General features: G+C 34.2%; 2 protein-coding genes and 1 non-coding gene across 3 annotated transcripts; 1 reads left to right on the top strand and 2 right to left on the bottom strand.

Moving 5' to 3' along the window:
- Positions 1 to 120: 120 nt before the first annotated feature.
- On the bottom strand, positions 121 to 2173 carry LOC113516173 (uncharacterized). Its single transcript, XM_026900556.3, has 3 exons — positions 1473 to 2173; positions 892 to 955; positions 121 to 346 (listed from the first exon to the last, which is right to left on the bottom strand). Exons 1-3 carry the CDS (start codon positions 1677 to 1679, stop codon positions 273 to 275), a joined length of 345 nt encoding a protein of 114 aa, XP_026756357.1. The 5' UTR covers positions 1680 to 2173; the 3' UTR covers positions 121 to 272.
- A 2252-nt stretch (positions 2174 to 4425) lies between these two features.
- LOC113516273 (small nucleolar RNA U3) lies at positions 4426 to 4623 on the top strand. The gene has a single exon (XR_003402227.2). It is a non-coding gene; the product is annotated as a small nucleolar RNA U3 (small nucleolar RNA).
- A 2890-nt stretch (positions 4624 to 7513) lies between these two features.
- Positions 7514 to 21183, bottom strand: LOC113515391 (homeobox protein MSH-B). The gene is made up of 3 exons (XM_026899579.3): positions 20465 to 21183; positions 8830 to 8978; positions 7514 to 8156 (listed from the first exon to the last, which is right to left on the bottom strand). Exons 1-3 carry the CDS (start codon positions 20817 to 20819, stop codon positions 7626 to 7628), a joined length of 1035 nt encoding a protein of 344 aa, XP_026755380.1. The 5' UTR covers positions 20820 to 21183; the 3' UTR covers positions 7514 to 7625.
- Positions 21184 to 21890: the final 707 nt, after the last annotated feature.

The following is a 21890-nucleotide window of genomic DNA, read 5'->3' as shown; positions in this document are numbered from 1 at the left end:
GTTGCCTTCTACGTTTCATTTCACGCAATAATATTTTAAAGGATATTATGGAGATGTTAAAAGCATAATATCAGAGAAATTAGATAAATAGAATTAAATGAAACAATAAAAAATCAGTGATCAATGAATAAATAAAAATATAATATCGCAATTTAATAAGCAGTTGAAGTAAATTGGTGACTAGCAATTCAGTTCAGTAGAATAGTCTTGAGTCAAGAATGCCGGGGTCGTAATACAATATTGTGCTTAACATATATTTCCGTGTAATACTGCTATTTCTTCATGTTTTCTAATTGGTAGCCATATTGATTTAGCTGTTCCTGATTATACCTCATTGCAGTATCGTCTGAAACATAATTAAGTATACTCATGAGGTGATTTACTACTGAAATTTCTAATTAACGCTTATAAAAGGGAAAAACACACACTCTTTTTTTGCAATGGATTTAATATTTACAATCCTTAAATCGACCTCATGTTAATTTTGTGTCGATTAAAAAAACTGTTTCTCTTTGTGCTACATTAAACAAACAATTTACTCAATGTTCTAAATTTAAATATTTAGGCATAAAATCTTATCGTTAATAGTCTCGTAAGTACGGGTACAAATTATATTTTAATGTAATTAACTACTTGTTTAATTTACATGTATTTTAGTGGTGAAAGCGCGACTAGTTTCGAAATCCTCCAGGACCTTAGTCATGAGCGGCTATGACGTGAGCGCGAGTTTTATCGACTAAAATATACGTAAATTAAACCGATAGTTATTACAATAAATTTTTTATCGTTTATGAATATATATGTTCACGATTTTTTTTTTTTTGCTTTGCAAAATATTGTATACTACAATATTATTATTATTTATTGTATTACTAAAATATCAAATCATACCTCCGTACTGTCCAAAGGCTTCCGTCGGTAAAGAATATATTTTTGGGATATCGTAATGATTTTCCTGGAAATAAATGCGGTTATAATTATGTAAAACAAATATTTTAAAAATATTTAAGTGACATGGGAAATTATTGTATTTAAGTTACGTAGATTTTTTTTAAATAGGTAAATATAAAATAGTAACTCCGTCAGCGCTATCGGTATACCATGGCGAGGCACCGGTGAGGGATGATAGGGTGAAGATGAAAACAGATCAGTTGACCAATATGACGAATTCATTGAGCATTAACCACGATGATTTTCAAGGGGAACCTATAAGCGATCTCATAGAGTAAAAAGCTAGCAATGGGGTTGTTAGACCCTATTATTAGCAATCCCTTTTTCCCTGAATTACGTAAATAAGTGTTTATAAATTTAGGCGCAACTTTTAAAAAGTACCTATCTGAATAGTGATCAGAGAACATTACGCAAAGCACTACAAAGGTGGCACAATACTTATACTTTAGATCGATCTTATCAGTGACAGTTCAACACAATAGTGCCTATTATTACCTATTAAAAAAAAAAAAAATACTTACCGAGTCATAGTTCCTTCTTCCCATTCTAGGTATATTTTTATTAGTTTTGATAACATACCCAGCCGCGTCTTGAACAAACGGCCCTTCAGCTTCGTTGCTTCTACCGACTCTTGGAACATTGTTTGGTTTTAAAAAAGAACAATCGGTCACTAGCAGTGAATAAAAAAAACATATTAAACCCAACGTGACAGTTGCTTTCGCAGCCATTTTGAAAAAGAAAAATAAAAAAATATATTTTGGCGGGTAAATGGTGAAGCGGCAGTTGAAAATCGAATGAATATTTTCTAAAATGGAATGGTATTTTATAGTGGGTTCATTCTGCTTTTATTGACGGATTAGCCAGATAATACCTGCATTGTTGATAGTTTTGAGAATACTAATAAGTTAAGAGATATTTATCTGACTATGATGGGGGTAATTTGATATGTATCCTTTATAATTAAGCTTTTTTTCTCGTTATTTATTTAATCTCGTTAGTGATTAAGAGGACTATTGCGCAGGCGCAAGTAAACGTATACGTGTACATACTTGTATCATTTTAATTAATAATGTATGTAATCAATAATGTGATTTTGGCAAGTTTTAGTAAAAAAAAAATTCGGTTCAGTTATGTTCAATTTACTTAGGTATTTGGGTTAAAAATAAAAAATAAATTATAACATTGTCTCAATTTATAGAATAATCACCAAGTTTTAATAAAGATATAATATCAACTTTATATTTCTTTGATAATGAACGACGACCCCAAAATTCTGCCTCTTAGCATACTTTACGGCCTTGAAAATTAGAAAGAAATAAGTACATAATAAATAGAAAAGTAACAATTTAAAAACTCTGTTTTTAAGATTACACGTTTATCTATATAATTCAGGTATCAAAATGTATATTAGAACCAGAGGGCCTACCATGAAATATTTTCCGAAATTTCGAGGACGAACGAAATAGAAATTTGATGTTAAAATTACATAATACAACATGCCATTTAAAATTATTAAAAATATTAAAATATCGTTCCTCTGGACTATTAGGATAGGATTTATGATGAACGAAATGTTAAGCTCCATTTACTGGGTCGATTTAGGTACGAACAAAAACACGAAATTGAGCCCGAAAATTCGGAATTTCATTTTATGGTAGGCCCCCAGAACCCTAAAATCTCTGATTTTGCGTTGTTTTATGCAAAAAATGTGAAAGGCTTCATAATTGATGAACTAAAATTAAAACTGATGCTTTTGTTTATCTGTAAGATAATATTATGTTTACTATTGTAAATGGCAGTTTGGGATTTGCATATAATATTCTTTTCTCAAACATGCTTGGAAATTGTGAGCATTATTTTGACAGTCTTCTTCAAGATAAATCAAAATTGCCGTACTGGCCAAATACATGCGAGCAGTGGCCGGCAAAAGTTGTATGAAAATCCATATCTGTCGTGTTTTGCGGCCAGATAAATTACTATGTAAACTCATATCTGTCCTGTAATTTAAAAATGGAATGACCTTATACTTCGAAACATGGCTACCAAGGAGGCTGCTGGCCGCTGCAGTAATTTACTATTATTGTATTAAAACATACAGTAACAATAATAATTATAAAGAATGTAAGCAAAGCTGAGCTTATCTCTAAAAGAGACCCCTTCCAGTCAATATAACGCATTACATATTACTTATTATATTATTACTAGCTGACTCGGCAGACTTTGTTTTACCATATACCTTATTTCGAGAATTATGAATGATAATTTCTTGTACTACAATTGTTATATTCGATTGCCACCTTGCAACCCTATTGCGGCATATAAAAATCGCGATTAAAAAACAGGGGTTGATCGTAAAAGCGTGAAAATTTGAATTTGTATATATTTTTCAATGCTAAATCATAACAAAATTAAACTAAAAAATGTTGTCAAAAAAATAAAAAAAATAAAATATGGATGGGTCACCCTAATGATTGAGGGGTATGAAAAATAGATGTTAAAAAATATGAAATAGATATGAAAAATAAATTTTGTGTACTCGATATGCACACAAAATTTCATAAAAATCGATAGTCGTTTCGGAGGAGTTTGGTAACAAACACCGCGACACGAGTATTTTATATATTAGACTAGCTGACCCCGCAAACGTTGTTTTGCCAAATACATAATTTCTAGAAAATAGAAAAGGAGGTCGGCTTCGTCCTCATCCCTACTCCGTAATGTAACTGATCGATTGGTAGTTGATTAATTATCGACCGGTGAGGCTTGATGATTAATTTAAATTAAAAAAAAAGATATAATTAAAGCAAATTGTATTATAAACTATACATGAAAATTATATTCGATTGCCATCTTGAAACCCTATTGCGGAATATAAAAATCGCGCTTAAAAAACATGGGTTGATCGTAAAAGGGTGAAAATTTAAAGTTGTATGTATTTTTCAATGCTATGATATTTAAATAAAAATAAAAAAAAATGTCAAAAAAATAAAAAAAAATTTTTAGGGGTGGGTCACCCTTATCATTGAGGGGTATAAAAAATAGATGTTGGCCGATTCTCAGACCTACTCGATATGCACACAAAATTTCATAAAAATCGATAAAGTCGTTTCGGAGGAGTTTGGTGACAAACACCGCGACACGAGAATTTTATATATTAGATTACATAAATTTTTTACCTATGCCTTCTAACTATTATTACTACTGTGGCAACATGAGCAATATTTGTAACATTTTTATATATATTGTCGGATTATTTACGAAATACATTATTAGAAATTTGTGCTTCTGTGCTACGAATGCTTCATTGAGTTAAATGCTTTATTACGTGCTCACCTAGTAAGTAAATACTACGTGTACTAGTTGGGCGCTCTGAGATTCCTACATTTATCACTAGATGTCTCTACACGAATTCTACAGCGCGCTATAAAGATTCTCTCGCGAAGAATGACCTCCCTGCCGTCGATGAGTATCGGCAAGACCTTACTTCATAGGATCATTTCTATAGTAAGCTCTTCACCCAGAAACTCGCAATATGTGAGGGCACACAAGCCACGATGACGAGACGTGGCGCGGTACCCTGAGCGTGAGGCGGGCGATGGTGGTTCACCATCAGCCCTCGATGATCGTTCGCTCCCTCCGGGGAGAGTGGGGCACTGTCGCTTTCTGAGTGGTTTTTTTAAACTCTTTTAAATACCTAAATAAAAAAAAGTTCTTAGTCGCTGCCATTGTTCTTACTTATTATATTGCGTAATCTAAGACAAAAATCCAAATAAATGTATTTAACGCCACTTCGATCTATATTAAATACGTGTCATTGAATGAATGAACTTCATAGTGTATATTTTTTTTATAACACATGGGGCACACGAGCATACGGCTCACCTTATGTGTTTATTAATATATTAATAATCAGAGCAACTTGATAACTATTTAGCCAAGTTACAAAATGGCTAACCACAGAAATTTCTTTGGTTTTTTTTTTGATGGGTGAAAATGGTATGGTAGCGAGAGGTCCGGCTGCCGCACCACTGTGATCGTGGGGTCGGCATTCGTGAAGTTTTTTATCACCTGGTACGTGGCGTTGTGACCGCAGTCCTTGAAGATAAAATAAAAAGAATGTCTCTCAATTTTTTTTATTATTATAAACATTTACAATTACTTTTAGCAGCAGCGTTCCTCTTAAAACATTAACAAAGGTTAACTGCGATTGCTAGCCACCCTGCCAAAAGTGGCAACTACTGGCAATACCCCTCTTATGGGGGAGGCCCATATTCAGCAATGAACTGTTTTTTTGATGGATAAAAATGGTATGGTAGCCCTACCTGCGCTAACGGGATACGCTGGCGGAGCACCAGTGAAGGGTGATAGATGAGAATGAAAACAGACCAGTTAGCCTATCATGATGAATTCATCAGGAATTAACCATGATAGTTTCCAAGGGGAACCGCGTGGAGGTCGACCTGGTTGGGTATATTGCTAGCAATGGGATTCTCAGTCCCCATTACTAACAATCCCTTTCCCCCCAAATTTCTCTGGTTTACACTACACAATTTGATGCTTATTTAATATTTTTAAATAATAAAAGACATATCAGACACAGATAAAACTGTGACACTGTTTTATCATATCAGACATTTACTTTACTTCATATTTATTATCACATATTAATAACAAAGTTATTGAGCTTGAGAATAACTCTTACTGATTCCAAGCATAATAATGACAATACGACTTAACAGAAAAAAAATTATTACGGAGCGGTGGACTGTGATGAGGTGATGAAATGATGTAGACACGGAATTTAGTAGCGAAAAAAAATGTATTAAACAGCAAGCAAGGAACAGAACAATATGATGTATATGTCAAAAAATATAAAATTGAAATAACAAATAATAAGAACATTCTAAAAGTAAATGTATATATATATAAAAAAGTATAATACCGTCTAAAGAGTTTGCATCGGCCGGTCGCCAATAAAATTAAAAAATCACATTTTGTATACCGATACTGATTTATAATCAATTAATAATAAATTACGTATTAAAATATATTTTATATAATTTTTTTTTATACAACTTAGAATTGCAAACAAGCTGACGGCCCACTTGATGGAAAGTGGTAACCGTCGCCTATAGACATGAGCAGTACCATGGACATAACAGAGTATACTGTTTCGCCCATGATACCCCCCATGCGTTGCCATTCCTGAGGACTCGGGTGTTATTTCTCTGTACCCAGTAAATTCACGCCATATCCTACCCTTCAAACCGATACACAATTCTTCACGGTTGAAACACGAATGGGACAGAGGTACCCAAGCCATATCGACTATTTTATCTATAGATAAATAGATTTAAAAACTATTTTTTTTTAAATATGTACGCGATATTTTGTCAATAAATATGACTCGAATTTGATTATTATCTTGTAATGTGTTAATGAGTAATAAACTTTCAAACAACTTTGTATTTGTTCAATAAACAACTTTACAAACTTACATTTATAAAGTTATAAATAAATGACCGTGTGGTCGTGGCATTGTAGGGGTGGCCTACTACCCTTTCCTTTCCCGTCCCTTTTAAAAAAGTTTTTTTTATTGGATATACTGTTATGTATTTTTTATTATTTACTTATATTTATTTGGTACAGATTAGTACATGGTACAGATTAGTTATTAAATATAGTTCTTTTTTCCTCCTCTACCCAAAGGTCGTCTGGAAGAGCTTGCTTTAGCGATAAGACCGCTTTTGTACTTCATAACTGTAATATAGTTTTTTTTTTTTTTATGGGTGAAAATGGTGTGGTAACCCCGCCTGCGCTAACGGGATACGCTGGCGGAGCACCAGTGAAGGGTGATAGATGAGAATGAAAACAGGCCAGTTAGCCCATCATGATGAATTCATCAGGAATTAACCATGATAGTTTCCAGGGGGAACCGCGAGGAGGTCGACCTGGTTGGGTATATTGCTAGCAATAGGATTCTCAGTTTCCATTACTAACAATCCCTTTTCCCCCATAGTTTTTGTGTTATTCTTTATGAGGTGCAATAAAGAGTAAATAAATAAATAATTTAAGAATTATAATGACTGAATATGGGGGCTTTAGGGAAAATAGTTCAATTTTATGAATACAGTGAATTTTGTTATTATTGCTAATGAATGAATGTGGAAGAAGCGAAAGAGGTTTGTTTGAAACAATCGAAGCATTTGGCATTCCATTGTTTCTGCCTACCCTAATGGGAGACAGGCGTGACAGATATGTATGTATGTATGCTAATGCGACGTAAAAAAGGTCAATAAAAAACAGTATAATACAATTATTTATTTATATCTATTATTTTTTTTTTTTTTAATTACAAGACAAAACAAATATATTCAATACCGTCCTACTTAAATCTTAAGTACATATATATTGAATTAAATATAGGTAGCTAGTCAATCTTTATAGGAAATTATATTTTCTTTGGCTAGTATTTAAAAGTAGTTTGTTTCATTAGAACTTAACGAAATAAATATAATAAGATAATATATTTAATGTCTCTGATTCTATTTAGATCTAGATTGAGTATTTTTTTCTGATAATTTTAACAAAACTCTTATACCGTTATAACTTTTCATTAGATTTTGTTGAAACAGGCTAGTAGTTAGAGGTGAATTAACGAAGTCGTAATAAAACTATATACTAAAATTTTCTTCCAGTCTTCTTAAATGATCTACATTCGGCTCCTGGGGTGGACTGCTGTGGCTTAAAATGTTATTTTTATATACGTCCATTGTCTTCTGTGCAGTTGCCATATTACTGTAAACCTCCCTTGGCACTAGTCTATTTTGCGCGGGAATTTTGACGTTTACGTTTCCCGCCAAATTCAAGTTGTTCATGAAAACTCTTTCGCTCGGATAACTTGTCGATGGTGGGATTAAAAATGGAGACACTTCCGGTTTCGGTATCGGCCTAAATATGTTTCTTTCGACAATTTGATTGTGTGTATTCAAATTCGCTATATTGTTAAGCGATTTCATCCATTGATGTTGCTGAGTGGGCGGCACTCTGTTAGGATAGTTGAATATCCACAATCTATCCCCGACAAACATAGGTCGTGGTGCGACAATTCCTAAACTGCTATAATACTGTTGTGCGAGAAGTTCTACATCGTTGGTGTATTTCCGTTTCCATTTTGTTCGGCGATTTTGGAACCATATTTTAATCTGTATATAAAGAAAATTAGTTTAATAAAAATTCGATTAATGTGATTATAAAAAATACGGAATATATAAAATTACAGGATAAAGAGCACGTAAGACCATAGTTCTCAAGAATGACAGCGTGTGAGGGTATCATGGGTGTCACAGAGGATACTGAGAGTGTGGTTCATGGTGCTATTTACGTTTATATAAGACGGTAACTGCTTACCATCAAGAGGACCGTCGCCTTTATTGCCATTCTAAGTTAGTTTAACGAAAATATATATCATTATATCTATAGGAACTCCAAAATATGTTTTTTTCCGGCCGACTTTAACGGAAGGAGTTTTTCGATTCGGCTGTATTATTTTATGTTATTTACTTCATAACTCCATTTGTTGTAAACCGATTTGGAAAAATCTTTTTTACCTGTAAACCCTTACAGACTGGTAGCATAGAAATTTTATTAAAATCTGTTCAATAGTTTAGTTTTTAAATCAAAATAACTGGTTTTGTCACAATTGAAGACTAATTTTTTTATGGAACTTAGAATGGCAAACAAGCTGATGAGAAGTAGTAATCGTCGCCTATAGACATGAGCAGTACTATGGACATATGGGAGTATATTGTTTGACCCATGATACCTCCCATGGATTTTTGTGGGACACAATCTTTAATTGTTATTTGACGTTGATACCTGTGTCTCGGTGAGTCGCAGTTGTCTGGCCAGCCGCCCTCGAGCCGCCACAGATAGGTATCTATTCTTCTCAAATTCAGCCTCTAAACTCTTGATTTGCTGCGCGCTGAATGCCGTGCGTGCTCGCTTGCCTCTAGAGGAACATGGACCTGGATAGTAAGAGGAAAATAAAAAAAAAAATGTTTTTAAAACTTCTACAGGCGTCCGTTTGAATAACGGATTGTGGTCCAAGGAATTGTTTGAAATGATGCCCACAGCTACATAAACTATAATAAAGTTATTTCTCTCATTACTTTATATTACTATATAAACATTATGTTCGGATATCATAAATTTCGATTCTACTAGTTACAATTTGAATAATTAAATTTACTATCTGGACTTTACGCCATGAAAAATGTCGTGATCACGACGTGGTACAATCCACGTCGAAGCGTCGACAATAAAGAAGCAGGTACTTGTATTTTGATATTATTTACCTGCAAAAAGTTTTCATCGCCATTAATCTCGAGAATGTATTTAAATATGTGTAAATAATCCGAAAGTTTAACTTTATAAAAATTAATTACAATTTGAACTTTTTAGTAAATGAGCCTGGAATATTTCTTTGCAATTTTGTCATTAAATAAATTAAAATTTAATAATTTAAATTCCAGACTTCCAGAATACTATTCGAATACATACATATATACATCAATACAATAACTGACAAAAATTTTATATTGTAGTTTCTAGCAAAATAAATAAATGTTCCTGTATCCACAGTAGTAGCGATGGCCACATTTTTTACTGTTTTACATTAAGACGATTAAAATTTTTAATAGTCCAGAATTATCACAATTGACTACCGTCTTAGACTATCGCACATTTGAATGAAACAATTGGCCGACGCGGAAACCATTCTTGGCGAACTTTAGCGCCGTACAAAATTGAAGCGGACACGATACGTCGTCACCTAACAGCTATTTTCAATAAACACCTCTCCGTGTGAGTAATTAGTGGCAATATATCAACGTGTCATTCGACTACCGACACCCCGCCATCTTGGATATCATGCGACGCCAGCGCCGTTTAACAACCCGCGAGCGCTCTAATGAGCCCGCGAAAGTAATGACTTTTATTTTTTTTTAAACTCGTAGAAACGATCCGACAAAGGTAATAAAGTTGAAACTTCTCTGATTTTAGTTTTTACGAATGAATTATTATGTTTGTTGGACGGAATTAATGTTCGAGCAATTTATTATATATTCCGGGACCATTAAAGATGCTCACCAAGGATACACCGGTGTTGGAACGGGTTGTATTTCAGTTATAATGTTATAATGAGTGCGAGTGTCAAGTTTTAGTGTTTTGAAAACGTTTTAGAGCTGCCATAAAAAATATTTCGTCGCCGTCTGAGTTATGACAGTTTTGTAGCTATTTTCATTTCACAATAAACTAATGGTTTCTTTTATATAGCATATCATATCATATACATATAGTAAGTTTAGTATACATCATAATTTGTACGTACTTAATACTGTAATAGATAAAATATTGGTATCAGTAATACTTTTTTAGATTTTTAGATATTTGTTACTCAATCAAGCTTAAAAAGCTGATTTAATTTGCATAAACTTTTTATATACAAGCCGTGTAGTTCCGGCATAGAATGGGCCACCCTTTCCTTTTCCATGGGTGTCGTAAGCGGCGACTAAGGGAATTTAACAGTCGAGGGATGGACAACAACGTCCTTCTTAAAACCTCTCCATAGCCTAACTGCGGTTGCCAACCTTCCTACCAAGCGTGGCAACTACTGGCAAAACTTCCCTTAGGGGAAGGCTTATGTCCAGCAGTGGACAATTAACGGCTGAAATAATAATAATAATGGCAACAGACAATGAGTCCCACTGACTACCTCATTGAGGATTACAGTCGTAAACATTTTTTTTAGTGTAATAATCATAATATTTATTGATTGATTAGCAATTTTCAATTAGTTATTATTTATTTTTTAATTAAAAAAAGACGGTGTCTGTGAAACTAAAATCAATTAACAATATATCAAGACAACCTTAATAATGTTGCGAATAAATTAATTAGCGACCACAGCGACTGGAATAAACTCCTTCTGTACAAAAAACAAGCTCACAAACCACTTTGACAGTGGTAAAGCAATTAATGTCAATTTATCGTCACTTGTCAGCATGCAATGTCTTTGTTGCCCGCCATTGTGTAGAAAAAAAAACAAAAATAATTTTCTTTTAAATTACTGCCAATCTATATATTAACGCCCTAATCACTTTAAATATAGAGTATAAACTCAAACGATTCAAATTTCGAAGCTGAAAAATAAATGTGTTTTGTTCGGATACACTCCCATCCGTTCTCTCGTAATAGAATTTTACAGCTTTTTAATGAGCTCAAACCAGTAACTAAATTTTAGTCAAGAGACAGTTCTTTTCATGTTCTAAAGTTTTTTTTTTTTCTCCGAACCAGTGAATGATTACGGGGGAGAGAGATTTAGCTAACGAGACTCAAAACGGCAGCAAGATTTATCTTTTCGTAACAAATTTAGAAAATGAGACATCAGTGCTCACCTCTGGCGCGTGTATATGGCGCTTTATATATGCGCCGGACGTCAGGAAAGCAATTTAAACGGCTAATTTGAGTTTGGAACAGAGAATGTTTGGAGACGTTACGTTTAATGGTTGACAGGTAATAAATATTATTCGCACTATCGCATTTTTCTTTTCAATTGCTCATTATAGCGACTTATTGGCGATGTTTGATGGAATAAGTTGCAATTTTGCGATTTTGGCAACATAATGAAGATTTATAACAGATTTTTTTTTTTATATTTTAGCATAGATTTGTTGTATTTCACAGTGAATGATATTTTTATTATTTCTCCACCTCCACATGGTTCCACTGTAAATAAACAGACTAAGAGCAGAAAAACTATTTCGTAATGTAATAAATGTATTGTAGGGACACCGTTAAGCGGTGGAAATACGTTTGTCCTTATTTCTGATAATGAGGATGAAGCGATTACAATATTTAAGAAAATACGTGCACTTACTTGAAGGAATCTCATGCGCCGCACTGCTTCCCACCTTTGACTGGATGCTATTATAGATTCTTGATTGGTAGTCTTACACAAATATCTTTAAATATACAATATTTGATCTTTAATATGAAAATCTCCTAGTTCACTGTTCGGTTATATGCTCTTGATTCGCGACGGTACGTGATCTCAAGCCGAGTGCAAGGACGAGTTCACTAACTGCCCTCCAACTTAATAATAATGTAATCGCTTCATATCCGCGAGGTGTGTGGACATTCGGTTAAGAATCGAATAATCGATCGATTGTAGCGCCGATCGATCGTGGCTAGCAATGGAGTTCGACATCCCCATTGCTAGCAATATGCCTTACTAGGTCCACCTGCACGTGGTACTCCCTGGAAACCATCGTGAGCAATTCTTGTTGAATTCGTCACGATGGGCTAACTGACCTACCTCATCCTCACCTATCATCCCTCACTGGTGCCCCGCAGGTGTATACCGATAGCGCGGGCGGGGTTACAATTCCATTATCATCCATATAAAAAAATCTCCGTTGTAAAATGAGGGGTACTATAAGTTTGACGTATCTGTTTGATATGTCTGTGACATCGTAGCACCTAAACGAATGGACCGATTATGATAAGGTTTTCTGTTTGAAAGCTAATGTGATTAAGACGGTTTTTAGCTACAGTTTATAAAGATCTGTACCGGCGTTTCAAGGTCATCAGCATGGGTGTTACTTAAAATTTTTAATTTCGTTTTATTTAGATACATTTTACACAGCTGTCCAGCATAGGCTTATTTAAACGGAGGCATGGTGGCTCATGCCCATCCCAGAATTGTTTAATGGATACGAGCTAAGCTTTCAGCTATGCAAAGACATGTCTGATACCAGAGGGAGACTTTGTACAAAAGTCGATTGCTTGGGTACCTCTGTCCCATTCGTGTTTCAATCGTAAAGCAGTTGTGTTTGCATGGCTGTGTTTCGGTTTAAAGGGTGGAATATGGCGTGAATTTACTGGGTACAGAGGAATAACACCTGAGTCCTTAGGAATGGCAACACATGGGGGGTATTATGGGCGAAACAGTATATTCTGTTATGTCCATGGTACTGCTCATGTCTATAGGCGACGGTTCCACTTTCCATCAGTTAGGCCGTCAGCTTGTTTGCCATTCTAAGTTGTATAAAAAAAAATCCTTAAATCATCTGGACTTAAATTTTAGTACTAAATAATAATAGTAAATTTTATTACTAGGACTTTGAAGGGCCTTAGACATTCTAAAAAGTTCTTAAATGACAATGTCGAGGGATGGGATAAACTCATCTACAGCGGTGGCAGATAACAGGCAAGACTCATTATGGGTGCCCTAACTGGACATATGCCAATAAGGCATATACTACACAAGATGGGTCTATCTTCGGACACACTGTGCAGACTGTGCGGGGAGAAATTGGAATCCATGGAACACTTGATGTCGCAGTTGCACAAGTATGCGTATGGCAAGTATGCGTATGAGTCTACTGGGAACGGCTTATCCAGAGCCAGGGGACTACAGGATATCTTAAACCGCGGGATATCGTTAGAGTAACACATAGGATCAATGAAATGATGGTATAAGGCAGGGGGAAGCACAAAAGATCCATATGGGTCGACGTGCAACGGCTTAGCTGACCCCATATGCGAAAATAAGATAAGATAAATTTTATTACTGGTAGGTACTCCGCCGGACAGAAAAACTAACGAACGAGAAAGTACTAAAAAGAGTGAACGAGAAGAGAACATTGGTTGAAATAATAGAGAATAGAAGAGGCAAAATGCTGGGCCACCTTATACGACATGACGATTTTTTTAAGAGCATAGTAGAAGGAAAGATAGAGGGCAAAAGAGGAAGAGGAAGACCGAGGATTAACTACATGGGACAGATAAAGGAAACACTAGGCGTCATGTCGTATAGGGAGATAAAGGATATGGCCTGGGATAGAGCTGGCTGGAGGAAGATGCATGAATTAGTTGCACCGACAAGAGGAAACTCTTAAATGAAAAGAAGAAGGTACTCCGCCACTGTATACCGATAGAGCAGGCGGTGTTACCATGCCATTTACACCCGTTGAAAAAAAACGTCTAAGGGAGAAGCCTATGTTCAGCAGTGGACATTTAATGGATGATTAATGATTTTAGAACTACTTCAAAAGGTTGAAGTTTAGATAGGTATATATCTATATGCTTAACTCAGTTGTATTTTCAACCGACTTAAAAGGAAGGATATTTTGGTTGTATTTTATCATTTTTGTTACCCTATAACTCCTTAAAAAATTACCGAATTGGTAAATTCTTTATTTATTTTAAAGGATATATTCGGATTTTTTTTAAATTTTATCAAAATTCGCTCGGTAGTTTAGTTTTTAAATTAAAATAGCTCATTTTGCCAGAATTTAAATAGGTTTTTTTTTCGTTGTGGAACATAATTCACTTATTTACGGAATAGTTAAACATCTAAAAAATCTATATCAGCTATTAATAATAATAAAAAGAAAATTAGGCAATAATAAAGTTTTTATAGGACTAGTGGTCACCGCGTTGTTGAAATTTGACCATAACATATATAGTAATGAATTTATTATGGTTATGCTTAACATTCAGTAAAAGGGGGATTGTTAGTAATGGAGACTGAGAATGCCATTGCTAGCAATATACCCAACCAGGTCGAGCTCCTCGCGGTTCTCCTTCTGGAAACTATCATGGTTAATTCCTGATGAATTCATCATGATGGGCTAACTGGCCTGTTTTCATCCTCATCTATCACCCTTCACTGGTGCTCCGCCAGCGTATCCCATTTGTGCAGGCGGGGTTACCATACCATTTTCACCCATCAAAAAGAAACATTTCGTAAAACTATAATTTACTCGTATTATGGTTATGTTTGACATTCAGTGAGACTATAGACAAATAATATTAACAGACAAACGATATTAATCTATTCTCAATTTGACCATAGACTTTAATAATAAGTAAAGTAATATGCGTGTGTCGTGTGTGCATTATAGAGCAAGGCGTGTGGATTTTTTCATGTGAGGTGGGCGGAGATCTGATAAAGTTTAAGAACGCATTGCACAGCCGAATGTGATTGGTCATGAAATAATAAACCTTCTAATAAGTTTAAATTACTTAAATTTAAGTTATTAAAACACTTATTGAACAATACCTATTAAACACTAAACGATTACTTGAATGACAAATCGTCATAGTCGTAGAATACTGACGGATCTGACGAATATTACGTATAAAGATTCGTCAGTATTCTACGACTGTGACGATATGTGCATGGTGTTAGTCGATCATGTAGGGGCTTTTAACGACTATGTACTCGCAATTTTTGATATAGTACGTTTAAATAAATACATATAATGTTAACAGAGATTTAAAAGAGCAACTGTCGAGTCCTTGCGGGCTCTTCTCAACAGATAACTTTCCGAACTCTGCAGTAAAAGAAAAGTAAAAGAAAAATTACAATTTAACCCTTAAATACCTGAGATTTCAAATTTGATACCGCGGTTATAAATCGCATTGGGCGCCTACAATCGATTTTATTTTAATATTTGGCTGTTTACATGTTACCAAATGATTTTTTTTTTTCAAAATAAATATATAAAAATATTGTCTTGAATTTTTTTTACTATTTTTCCCCATTAGTAAACACAGTAAAGGATACACTTATATATTTTTTAATTTGATTAAAAAAATCAGGCTTTTAAGGGTTAAAAGTGTTTGTAAACAAGTCTATTTAAATAACGATGATTCGAATTTAAATAATTTGGATAAATTGTGTAGTTATATTTTTATTTTTTCATTCAATATAATTACCATTGTTTTCTCATTGTGATTATTTCTTGTAATTGTTTGTTTTTTTTTATACAGCTTAGAATGGCAAACAAGCTGACGGCCCACCTGATGGAAAGTGGTAACCGTCGTCTATAGACATGAGCAGTACCATGGACATAACAGAGTACACTGTTTCGCCCATGATACCCACCATGTGTTGCCATTCCTGAGGACTCAGGTGTTATTCCTCTGTACGCAGTAAATTCACGCCATATCCCACCCTTCAAACCGAAACAGAGCCATGCAAACACAACTGCTTCACGGTTGAAACACGAACGGGACAGAGGTACACAAGCAATCGACTTTTGTACAAAGTCTCCCTCTGGTATTGTATTTATAATAAGTTTACTATTGTAATCTTATGGAGGAAACAATAAAGATTTATCTATCTATCTACCATATGTAGATTTTTAGGGTCCCGTATCTCAAAAGAAACAACACAACCCTTATAGGATCATTTTGTTTACCGTCTGTCTGTCCGTCTACCAAAGCTCTTCTTGAGAACGCGTGGTGGTATCAAGCAGAAATTAATATCAAATGCCCAAGTCTACAATACCTTGAAGTTGTTTATTCGAGTGAGATATTATGTGTAGAGATGTGGACTACTAGTCCCATTGCTAGCAATATAATAGCTGAAAGGGTTTCAGGTCGACCTCCACGTGCTCCCCCCTAGAAACCATCGTGCGAAATTCCAGGTGTATTCATCACGATGGGCTAACTGACCTACCTTATCGTCCTCACCAAACATCCCTCAGTGGTGCCCCGCCAGCGTATACCGTTAGCGCAGGCGGGGTTACCATTCCATCTTTACCCTAATGGGTAAAAAATCATTCCTTTTCTAATGAATCTATAAGCATGAGAGAACCGCAAAGGGAAATAGCCCGCGAAGGCGCGAACGCCATTTGCTTTTTATAATTTTTAATGAACAAATATCAAATTTCTTACTGCTGTTATTTAATTTTTAACGGACTTAAAAAAAATGGAGGTTTCCTATTCTTTTCTTTTAAATATTTGTTACCTCATAACTCTTGTGTTGTAAACCATTTTTTTCTAAACGGATATACTTATAGATACCCATAGAAGTTTTATTAAAATCGTTTAAGTAGTTTAGTTTTTTTAAGGAAATACAGTAAACGCTCTATATAAGCAACCTCTCTATAAGCAACATTCTTTATATTTTATTTATTCTACTCAGCTTAGTTAGTAAAAGAAATAAGGAAAAATATTTTCCAGACGGTAAAATATTTTTATACTCCTTTTTTCCCTATAAGCAACTTTTCCCAATAATATTTTTATTTATTGAAATTAGTTCAAATAAGTCACTTATGAGCGTTCACTGTAACTGGTTTTGCCACATTGGTAGTCGACTTTTTTTTTGGTTGTATGTTCAAACATAACATGGTTGAACATAACCTTAATTATTTTATTTATAAAATACTTATTCTGTTACTATTTTTAAAGTAATCGACATAAAATAACACTCTGCTTGTCTTGATAGTATTATATTTTACAGTTCCCTTCTCTTACACGTTCCGAACACGACTGCCCTTTCCAAAAGGGTATCGCCATTTTTATATTCATTGATTAGGACTACCACCGAGTCGTTGAATGACTAATAATTATTTTGTAAAATAATTAATTATTATGAAAATAAATTGATAATATTTTATAAAAAAAAATGTGTATAAAAATTATTAAATACGAAAATATAATATTTATAACGTAATTTACAATTATTAATTGATTTTTTTTTTAATACATTCAACATAAATAGTAACTAACTAGGCAAAAGAATCACTGACAAAATGGCAGTTCATATTAGATACAAAATTAACGTAATCTTACACTACACCAGAGGGAAACTTTGTACAAAAGTCGTTTGCTTGGGCTCCTTCGTCCCATTCGTGTTTCTACCGTGAAGCAGTTGTGTTTGCATGGCTGTGTTTCGGTTTGAAGGGTGAGATATGGCAGTGAACTTACAGGCTACAGAGGAATAACAACTGAGTCCTCAGGAATGGCAACGCATGGAGGGTATCATGGGCGAAACAGTATACTCTGTTATGTCCATGGTACTGCTCATGTCTATAGGCGACGGTTACCACTTTCCATCAGGTGGGCCGTCAGCTTGTTTGCCATTCTAAGTTGTATAAAAACAATTCTAGTCATTACCAACACTATGCCAGCGTCATAGGGAATGTCTGAATGTCACTTTTGTCATGTCAATTTGTCACGTCAAACCTAACATTCATTATCGATAAAAAATATAGATAGATAGATAGATACTCTTTATTGTTTCCTCCAAAAGATTACAATAGTAAACTTATTATAAATATAAATAATTACATATATATACTAGCTGATCCCGTAAACGTTGTTTTACCACTTATTGCGAAATATAAAAATCGCGATTAAAATACAGGGGTTGATCGTAAAACGGTGAAAATTTAAAGTTGTATGTATTTTTCAATGCTAAATTATAATAAAGTAAAAATAAAAAAAAATTGTCAAAAAAATAAAAAAAAATATTTTGGGGTGGGTCACCCTTATCATTGTGGGGTATAAAAAATAGATGTTGGCCGATTCTCAGACCTACCTAATATGCACACAAAATTTCATAAAAATCGGTAAAGCCGTTCCGGAGGAGTTTGGTAACAAACACCGTGACACGAGAATTTTATATATAAGAATGTATATAATATTTTTTTAATGGATGACAATGGAATGGTAATCCCGCCTGCGCTGCACCTGGCGGGACACCAGTGAGGGATGATAGGTGAGAATGAAAATGTAGGTCAGTTAGTCCATCGTGATGAATTCGATATGAGTCCACCACGATGATTTCCAGGGGGAAACGCGTAGAGGTCGACCTGATAAGGTATATTGCTAGCAATGGAGCTGTTATATCCCCTTTATTAACAATCCTTTCCCCCCACATATAATAAATTTATCAAAAAAGTAACAAAATAGATTCATAGGCATATTTAAAGAGAGGCCGGGTGGGCTATACCCACCAATTATCTGGTGCTCACCCCATGATTAGGAGTCGTGCGTTCAGCTGTAAGCAAGGACATGTTTGAGAGCACATATCGCACCTTTTTTAAGGGACCACGCCTCTTTTCTTGGGAAATAATATTAGATACATATACCAATGGAGAGATTTTGCTTAAAAAAATACAGTGACTGGTTACTTAACAAAATTAAGATTGATAATTACTTATGAACACCGAGATGTGTTTAAATTTAAAAAAAAATAAAAAAAAAAATATTTAATTCAAATTCAAATCATTTTTATTCAAATAGATTTGTTTTTTTGACATTTTTTTTTATAAATGCAGGGCTCGGAAAGTCTATCTGTCGAGAAGAGACCGCAAGAAACCGAACAATTATTTTTTAAAATCTCTGTTAACATTATGTGTATTTATTTTAATTGTACTGTGTCTAAAATTACAATTAAATTCAAGTAGGTAATATTTTAATTCTAGTATCTAACTAGAATTAAAATATTACCTACTTGAATTTATAACTCGGAATTGTGCGTCTGCGCGTCACGAATTTGCTGGGCAAATAAAAATTACAGCTTCAGCCAATCGCCACAAAATTAAAGTGATATGAAAAAAATATGGTAGCAATAACTTCTATTGGTAAAACAAATTATTACATAACAAATAATACCTTTTAGAAGGTTTTTTATAATAATTAACCTAATTACCTAAGTACTTATAATAATATATACCTATTACATAAGTAAATATATAAAATACATAATACATTTATAATATATATTGTAATATTATTTATTTATTTACTTAGGTGTACGTATGGTATTCATATGATTTTTTAACACGAGCGTTTTTTTATTAGATAGTTATATTTCTTGCGCCAAATAGCTACTGTCTTATTCTTTTCTTCTCACCAAGGTTATCTTATCGCTAATATATCGCTATATATATATATATATATATATATATATATATATATATATATATATATATATATATATATAATAAAGAGTAAATAAATAAATAAGAAACTTATTCTCGGCTTCTAAATCTATGTATTACCTAAGAATAAGCCAAGAATGTCTAATTCCTCTCACTTATATATTATTTTATTTAGCCGCGTGTTTTCACTTGACCCCAGTCCAACTTTGGTGAGCTCTTTTAACTGTGACTTCAACTTTAAGCCCACAGAAAAGTCCATATCCCCTAAATATAGAAGGAAGCGTTTTACAAAACGCTTTTCGGGGACTTCAACTTTTCAGACTCGAGACAAGATTTGTTACCGAAACTGGATAGAAAACACACTTGCTAAAAGTCGCCTAGTATTCTGATTTTTTTTATGCAACTTAGAATGGCAAACAAGCTAACGGCGCACCTGACGGAAAGCGGTAACCGTCACCTATAGACATGAACAGTACCATGGACATAACAGGGTATACTGTTTTGCCCATCATACTTCCTAAGCATTACTATTCCTGATTACACCTACGTCAGGCGTTATTCCTCTATACCCTGTAAATTCACTGTCATAGCCCACCCTTCAAACCGAAACAGCCATGCAAACATAACTGCTTCACGGTAGAAACACGAATGGGACAGAGCTGTCCAAGTAAACGACTCTTGTACAAAATCTCCTTCTGTTTAATTCTGGTATTCTGATTTATAGGTATAATTTTTAATGTAAATTTCTTTGAAAGCTTTATCATTACCTGATTGTTGATAGTCCGATTTCCCATCGGCAAACTCGTGGAGATCTTCTATTGTTGAATTTTCCACATCAACAGGCTCCGAACTCACTGTGCTCGCTCCATCATCATCATCAGAAGCACAATTCACATCACTTTCTTTAAAACTTGCGAAACAATCCAAATTGACACTGCTCGTCGAAGGATTTACTTTTTCACTATCCGTATTAGTTTTTTCCTTTGCCTGACCGTATTTCTCAAATTTACCTGCAAGGAGGTTGTCAATGGAAAAAGTCAATTTCGTTTCTGTTCTTTCGATTTTCGTATCTTCCTCTTTATCGTCGACATCCATCGACGATTCTGTTTCGTGCGTACTCATTTTAATTTTTTTTTTTAATTTTTTTTAATCGTCCGCGTTATATCGAGTCAAAGGACACTATGAACAACAGATTTCTCTTCACGTCACATCCAAAATCAGGTAGGAGAGGGAGTATTAACTGACACGCAATAATTTAATCCAATTCGAAGCTTTAACGATCCGTTTTTGTCAAATTGGATCGCTGAAATGACTGCGCCGAGAATGTTAACTGCCTCTTCTGTGGAACATCATGATTTGTACCCGAGTTTCTGTCCCTATCTCTACAGTATTAAGGTTCAGAATGCCGTCAAATTTCATGCACTTGTTTCTTAAGATGTGTCTGAACAGAATGAAGATGGAAAGCTTCGGCTAATGGGCGTCTTTTCGGATGACACTTTTGTTCACCGTATTTAAAAGCATCAACTACGATTTTCAACTTTATAGTGTTGTTTATAAAGTTTATTTCTTGTCGTGCAGCGTTAAACGTTGCAAATAGCTATTTGGAATCTCATCTGTGTTATAATTAGAGTGGAGCCAATGGGAGTCGGTGGGTGTGTCTGGATCGAGAACGGATGCGCGCGCGCCTCTTTGTACATCAAATTGGAATTTATTTAAGGATCCCCGTGAGATATGTGCGCGTTCATTAATTGTGATAATTATTTAGTTAGTTTGTTTAATTGGACGCGTCATGTGGTTGAAATAGAACACGAGTTGGCATGGACGGATTTATTGTAAGTCGCGACTGTTTAATTGATTTATTCGGGTAACAGTATAATGATCAACTGATTTGGTGGACTTTTTAAATGATTATATTTTCAACTGATTTCAAAAAGAAGGTAATTCTCAATTCGGTTGTTTTTTTTATTTTTTATTTTTGTTACCTCATAACTCCGTGCCTTTTATACCAATTTATTTTTTATTTGAAATTATATACTTACAGATTCATCCCATAGACATTTTATCAGAATCAATTCAGTAGTTTAGATTTTAGAAGGAAATAACTGGTTTTGTCACAATTGAACTCGGTTTTTTTGGGGTGCACAATTTTTTATTATGTGGCAACGTAACGATTCTCAAACGACTTCAAAAAAA

Source organism: Galleria mellonella, unplaced genomic scaffold (genome assembly GCF_026898425.1).
Source record: "Galleria mellonella isolate WM207_F2 unplaced genomic scaffold, CSIRO_AGI_GalMel_v1 utg424, whole genome shotgun sequence".
NCBI lineage: Eukaryota > Metazoa > Arthropoda > Insecta > Lepidoptera > Pyralidae > Galleria > Galleria mellonella.
This window is presented reverse-complemented; position numbering and strand designations above follow the sequence as displayed.

Bases quoted from the DNA above. Each gene is read 5' to 3' on its own strand.
- LOC113516173 (XM_026900556.3), bottom strand. From the start codon at position 1,679: ATGGCTGCGAAAGCAACTGTCACGTTGGGTTTAATATGTTTTTTTTAT. The intron at 956-1,472 runs GTAAGTATTTTT...ATTTATTTCCAG, and splicing joins GAAGAAGGAACTATGACTCG to GAAAATCATTACGATATCCC. The intron at 347-891 runs GTATGATTTGAT...ATTATGTTTCAG, and splicing joins AGCCTTTGGACAGTACGGAG to ACGATACTGCAATGAGGTAT.
- LOC113515391 (XM_026899579.3), bottom strand. From the start codon at position 20,819: ATGAGTACGCACGAAACAGAATCGTCGATGGATGTCGACGATAAAGAG. The intron at 8,979-20,464 runs GTAATGATAAAG...CTTACTATCCAG, and splicing joins ATCGGACTATCAACAATCAG to GTCCATGTTCCTCTAGAGGC. The intron at 8,157-8,829 runs GTATCAACGTCA...CTTTATATACAG, and splicing joins TGCGACTCACCGAGACACAG to ATTAAAATATGGTTCCAAAA.